This window comes from Prionailurus bengalensis, chromosome B4 (genome assembly GCF_016509475.1).
Source record: "Prionailurus bengalensis isolate Pbe53 chromosome B4, Fcat_Pben_1.1_paternal_pri, whole genome shotgun sequence".
NCBI lineage: Eukaryota > Metazoa > Chordata > Mammalia > Carnivora > Felidae > Prionailurus > Prionailurus bengalensis.
In genome coordinates, this window is record NC_057358.1 from 128283311 (window position 1) to 128299813 (window position 16503).

Sequence of the window (16503 nt, forward strand, 5' to 3'; positions counted from 1 at the left end):
ACAGAGCAAGATAAAAAGCTCTTACGCCTTCTCTCCACCCTCTTCCTCAAACCATGTTCTGGATAATGATGTACCCAGCATGGGAACGCCCCTCTCTTTCCCCTTCACTTCTGGAAATTGCACTAGCCTCCAAGGCCCAGCTCCAAATCCCATTTCTTCTGGGAAGCCATCCCTTGCTATCTAGCTGGTAACTGATTGGTACTGCATCTCTCCCTATTTTTACTCACTTTCACTAAATTCCTGGAGAAGATATTAGCTGCTCTATCTCTGCACTCTCTTGGAATAGTGTGCATTCAGCAAATCCTTATCTACTCATTGACTTATACCAAGGTACAGACCTGAGTTGCTTCCTCTTAATTGAGAATTCAGCTACCTAATAATTAGAGTTAGCATCAGGCTTTCCCCAAGCCAGTCAGTCTCCCTGGGCTCCTGAGAACATGGAAACCATTGGCAGTCTGTCTACCTTGATCCTGGAGGGACTGGGAACTTCCCCATGTACAGACTAAGTGCCTTGGGAAATCCCAATGAAGTTACTCATCATAAACTCCAAACTAGTTAACTCAGAGCAAGTAGAGAAAGAATACACACACACACACACACACACACACACACACACACACACACACACACACACACATATATATATAGGGGTTATCCCTGCCTAAATATGCATTTTCTTCTCACAACAAACCTGCAAAGGGAAGTGTGAGAGACTCTACTCCTTGTCTACCCAGAGCTCTTCCAGCTCTCTAGCGGAAAGGCTGCAAATATGCAGACACACAGAAACCCTCACTTTCCCAGTCTCCCCTGAAGACAGGACATGGACACATGACGATCCTGACCAATGCACCTGAGGGGAAGTCTGCTGGGAGATTTGAGATTCCTTCTTTGCGAGAGAGAGAGAGAGAGAGAGAGAGAGCGAGCAGGCAGCGGTGGCTCTCCTTTTCCTTCCCAACGTCCTGAGAGGAGATGCCTCCTGGATTTTGCTATGGCCTCTGTGACCAGGAGACCAAGAGAACCCCCAAGACGACTACCACCTCTCACGGAATGGCCAATCTTTGGGCTTCTTGCTATGTAAGAAAATGAATAGGTTGCTTAAGCCATATTTACTGGGGTAGTTCTTTTACTTATACCAAAAACAATCTAATTGATAGGAGATCATGTGAAACACTGGGAACCATACTTCTGTAACTTCTCTTTGGGAACTGTCATAGTATAAAACAGTGAGTCTAGAATAGATGAACCAGTTCTACTCTGATCACATAAATAATGCAACCAAGAGTCACTGGGGCTGCTCAAGAGAGCAGGAGGCAAGTCCTTAGTGACCTGCTTCTCCATTATACTTCTTCACCTGTCCCACAAGAACATCTCAGACATGATCGAAGCAAAGAGGGTGGACATACTAATATGCACAAAGCCCCAAGAAGTTCCGGGGTGTTCTTCCAACCAGATTCTCACCTGCGACACAGCAATGGTGGTGCCCTGACAGCCACGATTCACAGGCAGATGAGACAAACCCCACAGTGTGCGTGCGCTCTCCTACCTTTGAACACGCCATCTGCTCACCACACCTGGAGAACAAAGTTTCTCCTCTGATTACTTGCTTGACGTCATTATTTTCTCTTTGTTTTCCTCCTTCTCTCCCTCCCTTCTTTCAAAAGGAAAAAAATTTTTTGAAAACTGAGCTAACTATATAAATTTTGTATAATCCAACAATGACAAATAATAACCAGAATCCCTGTACCCAGAGGAAAGCTATTAAATGATGCCCTGTGTGCTTCCTTTTTCAATAATTATATAACCACACAGATGGCTTTAAACTGGGGGGAGGGGGGGTAGCTTTGTGTCTTTTTTTTTTTTTACTTAAAATACATCACAAGTATTTTCCCTTTTCATTGATTCAAGTAACATTCCACCTTGTTACTAAACCAATAAAATCTCATCAAAAGAGAGATTTTGAAAAGTTTCAAATATCCCATTGTGAAAATGTACCATAATCTACATTTTCACCACTCCTGGGATTTAAGTTGTGTCTAATTTTTGCTACTATAAACAATACCATCACGAAATCCTTGGACTCTACACCTCTATTTCCTCAGGACAGAGAATTCCTGCATCCTATAGCTTGCGTATAGTGCATATAAGTACTGCCACACTATTAAAAATAACACTATCCTGATGTTCATTTATAACAGAAATTTTCACAAGAGTCCGTCCGACTGGATACTGGCCAATAGTGGGTAATACATCTTTTTAAAGCCTTTCCCATTTAGATATAAAAATCTTATTTTTCTATTTCTTTGAATGCATAGCAATTCATTAGCAGTACCCCGTATGTGCTGTATGTTATAACAGTACATACACCCTTTTACCATTTGTTTTTCTTATTTTGTGAATTCCTTTATTCGTATCCTTTACCCATTTTTCCATTGGTCTATTTTTCCTATTGATTTGTGAGCTCTATGGGTTATACGCTATGTGGGTTTCAAGTATATTTTCCCAATTTATCACTTGCCATTTAAATTTGTTTCAATTGCTGACAGACATTCAGAATTTTTCCCTTTTTTTCATTTCAATTAAATGTACTAGAGTTTTCCTTTGACTATATTTTTCCCCATTTCTTTTTGGCATATACAAATTTTCCTCACCCTTGAATGAAAATTTTCATATTTTTTCTTCTAGTTTTAATGCTTCTCCAAGTCTTCAAACTATCCAAAATTTATTTTTTGTATCTGGCATTATCCTATTTGATCTTTTCCCAAATGCTCAATTTCACAATAATGCCTTTTGCTACAGAATACATTTTTTCTCTACAGGTTAGAAATTCTTCCTTGAGCAAAGGTTGACAATTACCCTGAACATAAGAGATCACTCTTTCCTTTCATATTCACAGCTGAGAGAAGTAACAGTTCCTGGGACTCCTCCCTGCTGAGTGGAGGAAAAGCCTCAGCATTCTTATTAAGACTCCTTCATTCAAACATTTACTTAGAGTCAATTACACACAAGCACTATGCTAACAGTAGAGATAGGCAGGATAAGAACAGAGGGGGTCCATCCAAGTGGACTGCACATTGTAGTTAGAAGAATCAGACTTATAACTAATATTGGGCATTGAGGGTATTTAACAAATAATCATACAAGAGAGGTGTTTAACAAATAATTATACAATGGCGAGCGTTAGGGAAAAGGAAGTAGAGGGGCATGACAACTCTGAGAACCCAAACATTAATAGGATGTTGGGCCAAGAAGAGTTTCCTTGAGATTTAGGAAACAGTCAGTGGGGAGGGAGGTGAGAAAGGAAGACCACTATTTCAGGTAACATGGTGAACTAGATGACCTCAGAGCCTTCTCAGTGAAATATATGTAGTATATATGCATATAGAATATGTATATACCATATTACGTACAATGTATGCATATGAGATCCATCCCATGCATGTATATTACATGTACCTAACACACACGGTATATACTAAAATGTATATTCTACATATACAACTAAAATACACCTATGTAAGGGACGACATTTTACAGTGTTATATTCTAGGAATCAAAACCCAGACACATTATCAGGCTGAAGGGCTCCAATCCTGTTTCCACCCCCTTCTAGACCATAGGTCTTGGCCAAATGGTCTCTAGTTTCAGGTTCCTCATCTGCACAATGGGATCCTAACAGCACTAATCTTAAAGAGTGGTTGTGATCACTAAAAAAGCTAACCCACATTAAATACTTAGTACTGTATCTGGTACATAAGTACCACATAAATGGCTGCTACTATTGCTATTTTATTACCATTTTCCATGTGCATTGTTCTATCCCATCTTATTGTTTAGCGTATTAATATTTTCTCCACTCATTACTACACTTGCCAGAGGACTGCCATTTCCTACACACAGAACCAGCTTTCAAACATTTAATCCTAGCTTTCTGCTTTTCATTTTCCTTATTTCACAGACTTCTGCTATTAACTTTATTTTCCTTCTGCTTTCCTTAGGTCCACACCATTGTTCTTGTTCAAATTATCGAGTGGAATGTGAGGTTCATTTATCATCATCTTTGTGTTTGAATAATGAAGGCACTGAAGGCTATTAAAACATCTCCAATGACAGCTTTGAGCACACTCCATAAGCTTTACTGTGAAATATTCCTCTTTTGTGGTTTTCAAAATAGGCTATAATTTTTAGTTTTATTTCCTTTTGGATTAAATAAGCATTTAGAAAAATTCTTTACCTTCCCCTAATTTCCAGGTATTTGTAGCCCCCCATCTAAAAGTTTGTGATATGTACGACTAATTCACTGCAGTCAAAACTGGGGCCTATATAATCTTTATGGTTCAGAATTTAATGAGGTTTTCTTATGCTCTCAATTTATGTAATTTTTTTCACAAACACACAAAAATCCATTTTTATTCCATTTTATGGATATGAGCTTTGATATCTACTCATAATGATTATATTCTTAAAACTGCCTTTGTCATTAACAATATGATTTGCCTTGTTAGTGGCTGAAACTCTACCGATATATCCTATATTTGTCAGTTTTTGCTTTGTTTATTAGAAAGCTTTCTACTTGGAAAACAGCTTGGCTATTATCTCCTCTTATGGATATCACACTTGTCAACTTAAAATTACTAATTTCAATTAAATATACTTTATATTGGAGATGGTCTGAAATTAACATATCCGTACCCTATTTTTCTTCGTATGTCTGAGACACCCTAATATAAATTTTATTTTTAAATTTTATGATTTATTTTACGTATGTTTCTTTAAGATTGTAAGCATACGCTTAAGATACTGCTATCTAATCAAGCATCTGAGTTTTTCTCCAATGACAGAAGTTTCATGCTTGTATATTTGTTGGTTTTGCTTCTGGAACAGTATTCTTGTGCATCATTTTTCAGCTTTGAGAAAAAATTTACATGCGTTATAATCACCCCTTTGAAATGAAAAACTCAACAAGTGTATACAGTCTGCTGCAACCACCACACAATTGCTTTATACAATTCTATCACCCTCTCCCTGTGTCCCCTCAGCCCCTTTTCAGGTGATCCTGAAAAGATCCTACTCTTTGGCTCCTCGTAACTTCTGTCTTGCTTTCGAGAATTTTGTACGAATGCAGTCATATAACGTGTAGTCTTTTGTGTCTTTTTTTTTTTCACTCAGCATACTACTTTTGAGATTTACTCATATTGCCATATATATCATATTCAATGCCGAGTAACATTCCATTAAATGGATAGATCACAACTGTTTCCTCTGGCTAATGGACATTTGTGTTCTATGCATAAAGCTGACGTGAATAATCACAGACAAATTTTTGTGTGCGCACGTTTTTATTTCTCTTGCATCAATACCCAGGAGTGGTACTGGTGGGTTGTAACATACGCCTCATGGCTCACGAAACTGACAAACTGTTTTACCAAGTGGATGTACCACTTTACACGTCAGCTAAGTGCAACAGTTCCCGTTGTTCCGCATTCTCACCAACACTTTGTACTGTCAGTCTTTTTAATCTTAGCCACTGCAGGGGGTGTGATGTGGTATCCTGTGATGACCTTAATTTGCATTTCCCTGGTGACTAAGGATGCTGAGCATTTTTTAGGGATTTGCTGGCTATCCCTGTCTTCTTCAGTGATGTCTCTTAAAATATGCTGCCCGTTTTTAAATTGGGTTATTTGTCTTCTTGTTACTGTTGTATGAGTTCTCTACTTATTCCAGATACACATCTTTCATCAGACACATGCTTTGCAAATTTTCTCTCCAAGTCTGTGGCTTGTCATCTTCTTATTAATGTCTCGGAACAAAAAAAACTATCAGTTTAGATGAACTGCAATTTATCAATATTTTTTTCTTTTAGTTTGCGCTTTTTTTCAGATTCCACTTAAGAAATCTTTGCCTAGTCTAAGGTCTCTAAGATTTTCTCCTCTGTTTTTTTCCTACCACCAGTTCTATTGTTTTAAGTTCCTATCTTTAGCTGTAAGATTCATTTCAAGTTAATTTTTGTATGGTACGAAGAGGGTCAAGGTTCATTTTTTCCGCATACGGATATCTAATGCTCAGCATCATTATTATTTTTTTCTGCTCCCTGCCTACTTTATATAGACTTTGTTTCACTTGCAATATTCACCTCCAACAACTCGGTTTTAATTCTATTTATAACTTTACCAGTGGTCACCTTTGATTTTTTTCAGAAACATCTTGTCTCTCCTCGATGATCAGAGAGAAGGGTTACAAAATACCACCTGAGTTATACAAAACACAAGACACTTAGCAGCTTTGAGTCCAACAGCACCTCCCAACCTGTTTTAAAATGACTGATCAGACTTCCGTATTCAGTACAACATCATTTACAACAGCCAAGACACGGATGCAACCTAAGTGTCCACTGATGGATGAGGAGAAAAAGAGTATCGTTCGGCCATAAAAAATAAGATCTTACTATCTGGCAACATGGATGGCCCCTGAGGGGATTATGATAAGTGAAATGAGTAAGACAGAGAAAAACAATTAGATATAATCTCCCTTACACGGGAATCTTAAAACAAAAACAAACAAACAAAATCCAAACCAAAAACAAAACAAACAAAAACAACCCAAGCTCATAGATCCAGAGAAGATAGACGATAGACCGGTTGCCAGAGGTGGGAGGTGCGGGGCGGGCAACACAGGCCCAAGAGGGAACAACAACCAAACGAACTGGTTATTTGTGTGTGTGTTTTAAAGAACAATTTCAGGCATTTGCAGTCATCTTTGCAACTGACTTAAAACAATTATTTACAGATCATTCCATGTGTAACTTCTTTCAGTACACACTGCCTGCCCCTTTAGAATGAGATCTCTTCATTCCTGAATACTCATTTTGATGACTGTTTTGGTTGGCTGGCAAATTACTGATGACACTTCCTCCAGAAGTACACAGTGGTGTGTATTTTGTGAGCTGTTGCACTGAATATCATTTTTCTGTTTTCTTTATACGTGAGCAAACGTGGCTGGTGTTCTGAGGTCTGTCTTTCTAGCTCAAAAAGTGTGGTAGACATTTTATTAAGAACATTTATTACCCCAGCAAAAAGGCTTATGTAGAACTTTTACTCTTCAGAGATGTGTTTCTCTCTACCCCTTGCCCTGGAGTTACGGTGGAGCCTCAGAAACCAGGTTTTGCTGCTTCTCCACAGCTACCGGTTGTACGTGGCCATTGAGCCCTTGAAATGCAGCCTGTCCTGGTTGAGATGTGTGAAACACACGTCGACTGTTGAAGATCGTATGGAAAAAAGTACATGAAATCTCATTAGTAATTTTTAAAATACTGATGTTGAAATGGTAATATTTTGGATATAGAGGATTAAGTAAAATGTTACTATTAAAATCCCTTTCACTTGGTTTCATTTTGCCCTTGGAAATATGACCAGCGGAAAACTTGAAATTATACCTATGATTTGTCGTTGTATTTCTATCAGACAGCACTGCTCAAGAGCCAGATTCTAGTCGTATTCTGGCTCACAATGCTGAGTAATTTCAACAAGTCTCTTTCAGAAGATTCCATTTCCTCACCTGGAAATGGGTGAAAATAATTATACTAACCTCAAGGCTTACTGTGGGGATAAAATAATAATATGTGTGTAAAACTACTGTGTTGGCACATAATCAATTCTTATTAATGAGAGCTATTATTATTCTCAAAGGAAGGATTTTTTTGTATTTTTTGTAATCCTTATGACTCATAATGTTTCTAGGGTGTCCCCTGATGTGGCCAATTTGTTGCTGATTTTGCCTGAATTGTAGGGGCTTTTTTTGATCTGTGTGCATAGAATTCTTCTCCCTTCTTGAGAATTTTTCTTGGATTTCATCATCCTATGGATGGGCCACCCATCACCACCCTTGCCTTGAAGTTTCTGGAGTTCCTAATTTGCATTAACTTTTCATCACGCAGTCTCAGGGTAACATGTCAAAAAATACACCTCATCTGAAACACTGAGGGTCTAACATTTCACTCCCCAAGTCCAGCCTTTTATTCTTTCAAAGCGTTTGGAAGAAGAGTCATGTTCTCACTGGGAAAATGTCTTAACTTCCTAATTCTCAGTTCACTCTGCCCATTCCTGTCACTCGTCAAGTAGCTCTGGTTTTATTTTGTTTTGTTTTGGTTTGGTTTGGGGCCAGCTTATATTCCAAAATCCATCGCTGTCACCACATTGTGGAATCACTGATGTTGCTTTTTAACTCAAGCTGTGGACAGGTACAATTTTTCAGTACTAGGGAAGAGCACTGTATTCAAAGCCAAAGAAGTAGATTCTGGCATCAGTTCTGCCTCCGATTATTCCTTTGGTAAATTCCTTATTAACACAAGAAAACATGTGCTGTTTCCACAGCATGGGATTCTTGAGGACGCAGTAGAATAAGGCACAAGAAAGCATTTCCTTCTTTATCAGGGGGAATGGATTACAAAGGAGAAGAGGACAGCAGTGAAAACGGGAAGGGATCATGATGGGGAAAAGGTAGGCAAAGGGACACTTAATTACTTTGAATGTGCTTAGGTCTGAGCCCAGGCCAATTACAGCTCCTGACGGGGCATGTCACCTACATAGATCTGACACAACTGTTGTATTCTGAAGGACCACAGAGAATGGTGGACAAGACAGAGACAAAAGTCAGCACATTCAAGGAAGGCAACAACTTGGAAACCATGTATTACACAAAAATGTCACAAGGTATATTTAAGTGACAAAAGCGTTTGCCTTTGTGCTGGTGTTTGTGGAGTACTGCAGAGAGAACTTTAGATAACCGCACCCTGCTGTCCGGTGGGAGACAAACTTACATTGTTCTTCTCACGGGGGGTGGATAAACTGCTACCTACACTTCTCTACCTGTTTCCTAGGAAGATGTGCTTCCAGATGATGGGCATTTTCACTTAGGAGGCACTCATGCAAACTGGAAATCATAGGGTTTCAGGGTTAGAAAGAAGCCCAATAAAAAGAGCTACTGTTTTTAGATAGATGAGGCCCAGGGTTGGGCGGGGGGGGGGGCGGTGGTTAAGAATTGTCCAGGATCTCACATGTGATTCCTCCTAACACAGTCTCTTCCCCAAACTGAGTCTGGACATTTGGGCTGTGGAACCTGGGATGTAGTTCGAAGGGACTGCACTCGGCAATAGTTGAACTTCACGTGCAGTCTCCAAATACCCCCATGGGGCTGGAGCAGGTTCCAGTTAGACTCTGCCTGCAGAGCAAAGACAGACATGCTGGGACATGTCTCATGGAGGATATGATCTGCTCTAAGATGCCCTGCAGAAGAGTAAGGAATGAAGTAAGGTATGTGTGATCTTTGGGATTGTCTTGCATGGCTTCTGTAATAATATGGCAATACCCAGAGTAACATACATTGGTTAATTGTCTTTTAAGATTGTTACCTCTAGCTCCCCTTTATTGGTGAAGATTAAATGCAGGAAATGAGGTCTCGTAATGGAAAGCACAGTGCTTGGCACATTGTGGGCACTCAAAAATTCTATGTTTTCCCTTTCCCTTTCATATATTTGAAAATGGCTATGATTAACCTCTTAAATCTGTTCTTGTTCCTTCTCTCTGAGTCCCATGTTATATAGGAGGGCTGGCAGAGGTTAAATCTTATGTTTAGGTATGGAAAAGTTACCATTTTCCCATTCTCTTTTTTGTCTTGCTTGGGCCCTGGATTATTCATGTGGTTTGTGAATATAAGGGTCGGTTCTGTAAGGCCAGTGATGGACCTCTGGCCTTTGTGTAGCAAAGGTGAGATCATAGGATGGACGTGGATGCTTGAAATGCATCTGAAAATGTATTTAGAATGCTAGTCTTTGGCTTTTAAATATTACACATGGAAAATTGTAAGCAACCAACAAATTATAATCTGCGTGAGAAAAGAATCTTTCTGTGTGAGTTGTACAATTCACTTTATACACAGGCAAATATTTCTTTAAATAATGGGGTGTCCTAATGAGCGGGGCCTGTCCCCTTCTGAGAATCATAGAATCTTAATTAGGAAGGAACTTGGCATTCATCGGGCATAACCTTCCACTTTCTTCTGTAATATTCTATATAAATGGTCATTAATCTTCTGCTTTTGAATACTTCCAGAGATAAGAGACCATTACCTCCCAAAGGACCTTGTTCCATATTTAGAAACTCTATTAGAAATATTCGCCTTGTGCTGTACTGAAATCTTTTATCTTTTTGATTCCCTCATTGGTCCTGAGGATTAATAAAGACCAAATGCAAGTGTGTATATCATTGTCTGTTAACTCATGTGCCTGCCCCACTAGACTGTGAGAACCAAGAGGGTAAGGCCTGTAACTTTTATCTCTGTGCCCAGCTTTTTGGACAAAACCTGGTCAAAAGTGGCTCCAAGAAAAGCATGGATTCCATGCTTTGGGGCAACAGAGCAAGTCAACCAGCTGTTTGGAGACTGGCAGATCTCCTATGTAGGAAGGTGACTGTTAAGAGTCAGCCATCAATATTTTCTGTAACCATCATCCTGAATCCCACTTCATAATCTTTCTGATGTTGGTAACAAGCAGGCATCAGGCCTAAGAGAAAAGGAGATAAATCATGACCCTTGACTGGACAGGTGAATCATGAAACAGCCCCTACCCCAGAAGCTTCTCGTTGCTAGCTCAGGATCATCCTCACTCCAGTTGATGGCACGGGGGCGACTTTCTGGGCCAAGTGGGGCAAGATCAAAGCTGGTACGTAGGCAAGGTCTTCTCTGAAAACTGACAAGATATGTATTGCTGATTTAAGGCAAACCGTCTAAGGTAGTGACTACTTCGTTTAGAAAATAATCCTTGGCTGCAAGTGATAGGGCTGCCCCAAACCTCAGCAGCATCGTTGGTGGGGTGTCTTTTTATCCTCAGCAGGAAGCTCCAGTCCCAATAGGCTTTTTTTTTTTTTTTAAAGGTTTTATTTACTTTTGAGAGAGACACAGAGCATGAGCAGGGGAGGGGCAAAGAGAGAGAGAGACACAGAATCTGAAGCAGGCTCCAGGCTCTGAGCTGTCAGCACAGAGTCCGATGCGGGGCTCGAACACACGAACTGCGAAATCATGACTTGAGCCAGAGTCGGATGCTCAACCGACTGAGCCACCTAGGTGCCCCCCCACCCATCCCAGTAGGTCTTTAACAGAGGGGTCATGCTTAACATTTGTTCTTCAGGAACAACCAGAAAAAAAACCTCCACTGACAGCTTAGAGGACCCTTGTGCAGACACAATAACAGGGTCCCAGCTTAAAAGTTGGCTACAGAGAAGGAAATTCAACACCGGGGAGCACAGGTTTTGGAATCAGGTAGTTCTGAGTTTTAATTCTGGCTCTGCCATTTATGAGGTGCATACATGACTTGGGGTTAACCTCCCTAAGCCTCAGGTTCCTAGTCTGCATAGTGGGGGTAATAATAGCACCTGTTCCACAGAGTTCTGAGCATTCTATGAAAGAACCACACAAAACACAAGAAACAAAGTGTCCCATCAATAACACCTGTCACACTGCAGGCTATGGGGTCCAGAGGCACCGAAAGCAAGAATTCTGTGTTCAAGTGCAACCCAACAGTGGCAATTTCATTCCGCAGCGGCTGCAGCCCATGCCTCTCTCCTCCTTTTCAGATCTGCTCCACCTCCGTGTCTACTGAATTATACAATCCCGTATCTCATCTCATTTCATTTGGAAAGGGAAAAGTTAAACAGCAGCCTTGGCATTCATTAGATGCCTGATCTTAGGCAAATACTCCTCAACTCCATGCTTCAATTTATAAATTATCTGTGAGATGGAGGTAATAAAACTTCTCAGTCCACCCCACAGGGCTGTTGCGAGGAGTGAGTGACGGCATGCCGCCATCTACAAAGCTCTACACAAAAATAAGCCCCCCCCCCAACCCCCCGCCTCCTGCTCCTCTCTCCTCTGTTGAAAGGAGCTGCATGTCTTGAGTGGAGATCGGGGCACAAAGACGCACTCAGTCCTGGTAGCCTGTTGACATGGGGACTTGGAGGCTGGAAATGAATGGGCCCTGTAAACATCAGGAAGACCAATGAGCATTTCACAGGCCACAGAGACAAGCAAGCTGAGTGATCACTATTTGCAAATCTACACTAATTGGTCATTACTGAGAGAAGCATACCAGTCCACTGCGAATTTCCCACAGTTCATTTTTAATCATGCACCAATCCCTCATAAATTTCCTCTTCCCTCTTAGTCTATTCTCCGGCACTAACGGATATAATAAGGGGCCCGCAGGAGTATTTCTGAGAAATTCCATTTCCAACAGCTGTACAAAGCGATTTCTCGGCACCAGATCGGGGAGGCCATCGTGTGTGTCTGCTGAGGGTGCCATCTGACACACTTCCTGAACGCAACTACAGAACACAGCACACGTCCCTTCCCTTCCTATTCTTCCTCCTTTGCTAACATCAGGTAATGGATGGTGTTTTAATGCATTCATGGAAAGACACTCACCTGTCCCCAGGGATGCTCTTGGGACTTTACACGGGGTTGCACAGATGGAGCTGCCTTATTTATGCCACTGCAGGGTCACTGGTAGACAAATTTCTGGCGGCCCGCCCGTGGCCCAAGGCACAACGGGCCTCATGAATGTGGTGAGCCCTGACAGTGATAAAGAAACCCCTTTCTAATGGCTTTATTACTCTTGGGAACCAGCACTGAGCTTATTGTATATCATCATTTTGCAAATATTTTCATAGGCCAGGCATCACACTAGGCACTGAAGACAGCAGGGTGATGAGAAGCAGACGTGATCTCGGCGCTTTGGAGCCAACTATCTGGGGAAGAGGACATTTACCAGCTTACTACACAAAGGCAGGAAAGAGCACACAGGGATGAGTTTACTGAAGAAATGTAGGAGACCCTATGAGAACCTATAACAAAGGAACCCCTATGAGATTATGAAGGCAGGGAAGATTTCTCAACATAAATGTAGCTTAAGCAAAAGAACACGGAATTAACCAGCAATGGGAAAGAGGAGGCAGGCTGGGGGACAGAGGTTAACAGACAGAAAAATAACCAGTGCAGCAGCCCCCTGGTGGGAGGGAACAAGCAGAGCAGACGTGATGATCTAATGGAGGGAGGCAGGAGCCAGAAAGCCCAAGGAGATGCCACTCAGGACTGTGGTCTTGATCTTAGGAGCACGGGGAAACCATGGAAGGTTTTATCCACAGGAAAGGGGATGGCATGGTTGGGCATGCCGTTGGGAAATCCAACTCACGCTACTGATGGAGAATACATTTGGGGGAGGAGGAGTGAGCAGAGCAAAGGGGAAAAGACTAGTCTGGACAGAGACTGCGGTTGTGTTAGGGAGAGGTCACAAGAGCTCAGAGTGGGATGGTGGCAGGGGAGACGGGAGACCAGCTAGGATGTGGAGTGGACAGACACACGGTGAGGAAGAGGGGCTGTCAAAGACGAACTCTTGGTTCTGGGGGTGCAGCTAAGCAGACAGATAATGGTGCTACAGCCAAGAGATGCTCAGGCTGCAGGGAGTAGGCAGATCACGGTTTAGGGTTTGCAGAGCTGGATTATGCATAAATCATTATTACTGTGATCACCAATTATGGCCAAATTATGTGTACAAAATGGTTTCACACCCATTGTCCTTACAGGATTCGGACAAGAGTCTCATGGGATACAGGATGGTGGGAGATGGGCGCGAACTGGTAGGGAGATAAAATGCAGGTGTTCAGGACCTTGCACAGTGTAGCTGGGAGCAAAGGTCACACTAGAGGACAGGACACTGAAGACAGCATCCTTTGGAACACATCAGATTGTTTTTGTATTTTTTAAGCCATGGAATCACCAATTCAAATGGATAAAAATCCAGTATATAAAGTAATAAACAGCAGGTCCATCTGGATTAAAGTGGTCATAGGACAGTCAGAGCACCAACCCTCCTTCCCCCATCTCGTTCAAGACCTCAGGGAAGCCCTGCGTCCCCAGGAGATTATAGCCCTTGCTATACTCCTTGCCTTACTCCTTCAGTTTCCCAATGGTCCACAGGTTTCCTAACAGGCCATATAACCCAGAGTATTTTAATCCTATGTTGCCTTGGCTGCAAAGGGGAGTGTATGGGGCATTTTCAAGAACTTGCATTTCAGGCACCGCTGGGCCTTCATAGGAATTATCTTGTTCAGGGTCTGACTTGGTGGCCGGCCCTGATCGAGCCAGGGCTCAGGACCCAAATCAGATGGTTCTTCAATGGCAAGTGAGGATATGAACCTGGGGTTTTGTTCATCTACTTTTGTGTTTTCTTAAAGAGTAGGGTGTACAGGCTTACAAGGGACATGGCACAGGATAGTCCCAAAAAGGAGAACGAAGAAGGAGGCAGGAGCATCCGTGAGAGCCAGGCGCTGTGCCTCCCCTCCCGCTGCTTTTCCCCACTGTGTTGGCGCTTAGACCCTGGGAGACAGAGAGGCTTGCTTTCACCTTAATTAGTGCAGCAATTTGCTAAATTCTGTTTTTCCCTTTTAAGAGTGTTAATCAATTTTAGCTCAGAATAGATTGGAATGGCACACAAATTACCACGACAATCCCCAAATGCTAAATTCTGAACATCTCGATCAACCTCAGAGCCTGAAATATGGGAAAATCAGAAACTCCGGCCGGCATCTCTGTGATCTATTTAAAATGTTATGGCTCCGAAATGAAAAGATAATGGCTTTATGAGGTTTGGAACAAGCAATTTGCTCGAATCTGCCTCATGCCTAGGTGTTTAGTCCTTCCCAAGGTGATTGGAGACAGAACATCAACATATTTCTGCAAAGTTACATGTTCCTCTAACAACAGCAATTTGTTAAATCCACAAGCATTACAGGGTACCAACTGTGCACTAGAAATTAGAAAGGAGTAAGACGTGCTCCCCGCCCCCTCCCCCATTAAGAAGGTTCTAAACTAAAGCGGTAGACAGACACGTGAATAGAGAACATCTTCCTCTTTTCTGGAGAGGTCAGGGAAGGTTCTCGGAGGAGGTGCCAATGCCGCAGCGTCCTGCAGGGTGAGGAAGAGTTGTGAAAAGGCAGGTGCAAGGGCAGGCCAGATAGAAGGAACACCATCAGCAAAGGCTCCAACACAGGAGAGCCAGCAGGGACCAGAGGTGGTTTCTTAGAGCGGAGTATGGGACTGGAAGAAGAGTCAAGAGCCAGAAGCAGGACTTCTTAATGAGACCATGAATCTCAGTCCTGATGCAACAACGTGGCACAACATGGATTCTAAACAAGGAAATGGCATGACCAAATGAGTCTCGTCTGGTGAAACCCTCCAGTCCAACACAGTCTGTGCTATTTATTCAGCATAATCTTTTAAAGCACATTGACACATATTCTCTCATTTTTGCCTATTAATTATCCAATTGAGGTTGATATTATAATCACCTTTTCACTGATGAGAAACAGACAAAGCAAAGGTCTAAGTTATTTGCTTTCTATCTTATGACCAGTAAATGACAACATACGAATTACAACCTGGGCCCATCTGACTCTGAGTTCAGCACTGACCTCACTGGGGAGCAGAATTCTCTAGAATGGCCACCACGGACCTCTTTCAGATGTATACCAGGCCAATGGCCTCCACCTCTAAGGAAAGCCCTGGTGGCCAGAACCGCACAGACCAACATGGATTCTGTGCTGAGGACGTGGTTGCTCTAATACTTTCCGCAGTCAAATCTGATGCGGGTGGCAAACAACCTTAATTATACTCTGGATGTTTCCAGTTGAAAGCTGAGATTTCCTCCACTGCCAGTCTGCCGAACCACAACCAGGAAAAGCTTCCAGCATGAGGAGCTGAGGGGGCCACCTCTCCCCTCCCGCCTGTACCTTGAGCTCGTCCGCATTGTAGAAGTCTACACGTACGGCGGGCACCATCCACGTCTGGAAGAGCGTCGCCAGGATCTGCTCTGCGATGGAGTCGGCGATGAGGTGGAAGTGGAGAGGGTTCCGTCTGTGGGAAGCGGGGAGAAGACGGGTCAGCAGGGAGAGTTCCAGCCATAGAATCACATGCTTACCAATTTCACAGCAGCTGTGAAAGTCAGTCAGGCACGTTACCAACCCAGCGCTAAAAAGGAGAGAAGGCATCTCACGCAACCTCAGGATTTCAGAGAGGGTAAAATCATTGGTAACGCTCCATCCAAGCCAACCACCATACCTGTTACTAGCATATTTGTGTTTCCAGAAATCTTAAGCATATGTAACAATTTGGTCAAACAGTATCTGCATTGGTTTCAGAAGCACATGGACAGAGAAGGGTCTCTGGACTGGCTGAATGCAACTGGGAAGATTCTGAGTTCTGTTTTCTGCTTGCTCCTCTCTAAAAGGAACCTAGGCATCCAAGATGGCATCACCGGGGGCTCCCATCACTGAATGTCAGCTTACCCTCACTTAATATTCCTACAGCTTTTCTTTGTTCCACATCCATCAACCAGCCATTACTGAGGCAGTACCCAAAATACAAACTAGCATTACACATGGGAAAAGCTTCTGGAGTCAACCA

The 16503-nt window shown here is 42.3% G+C and overlaps 1 protein-coding gene across 4 annotated transcripts in view; it reads right to left on the reverse strand.

Annotated features, from left to right (window-relative positions):
• LARGE1 (LARGE xylosyl- and glucuronyltransferase 1) overlaps positions 1 to 16503 on the reverse strand; it is a 542381-nt gene that overhangs the window by 247689 nt on the left and 278189 nt on the right. For all 4 annotated transcript variants that reach the window (XM_043562453.1, XM_043562452.1, XM_043562454.1 and 1 more), the window contains one exon: positions 15831 to 15954. In XM_043562453.1, the coding sequence (XP_043418388.1) occupies positions 15831 to 15954 (124 nt within the window). The remainder of the gene's footprint in view (positions 1 to 15830; positions 15955 to 16503) is intronic.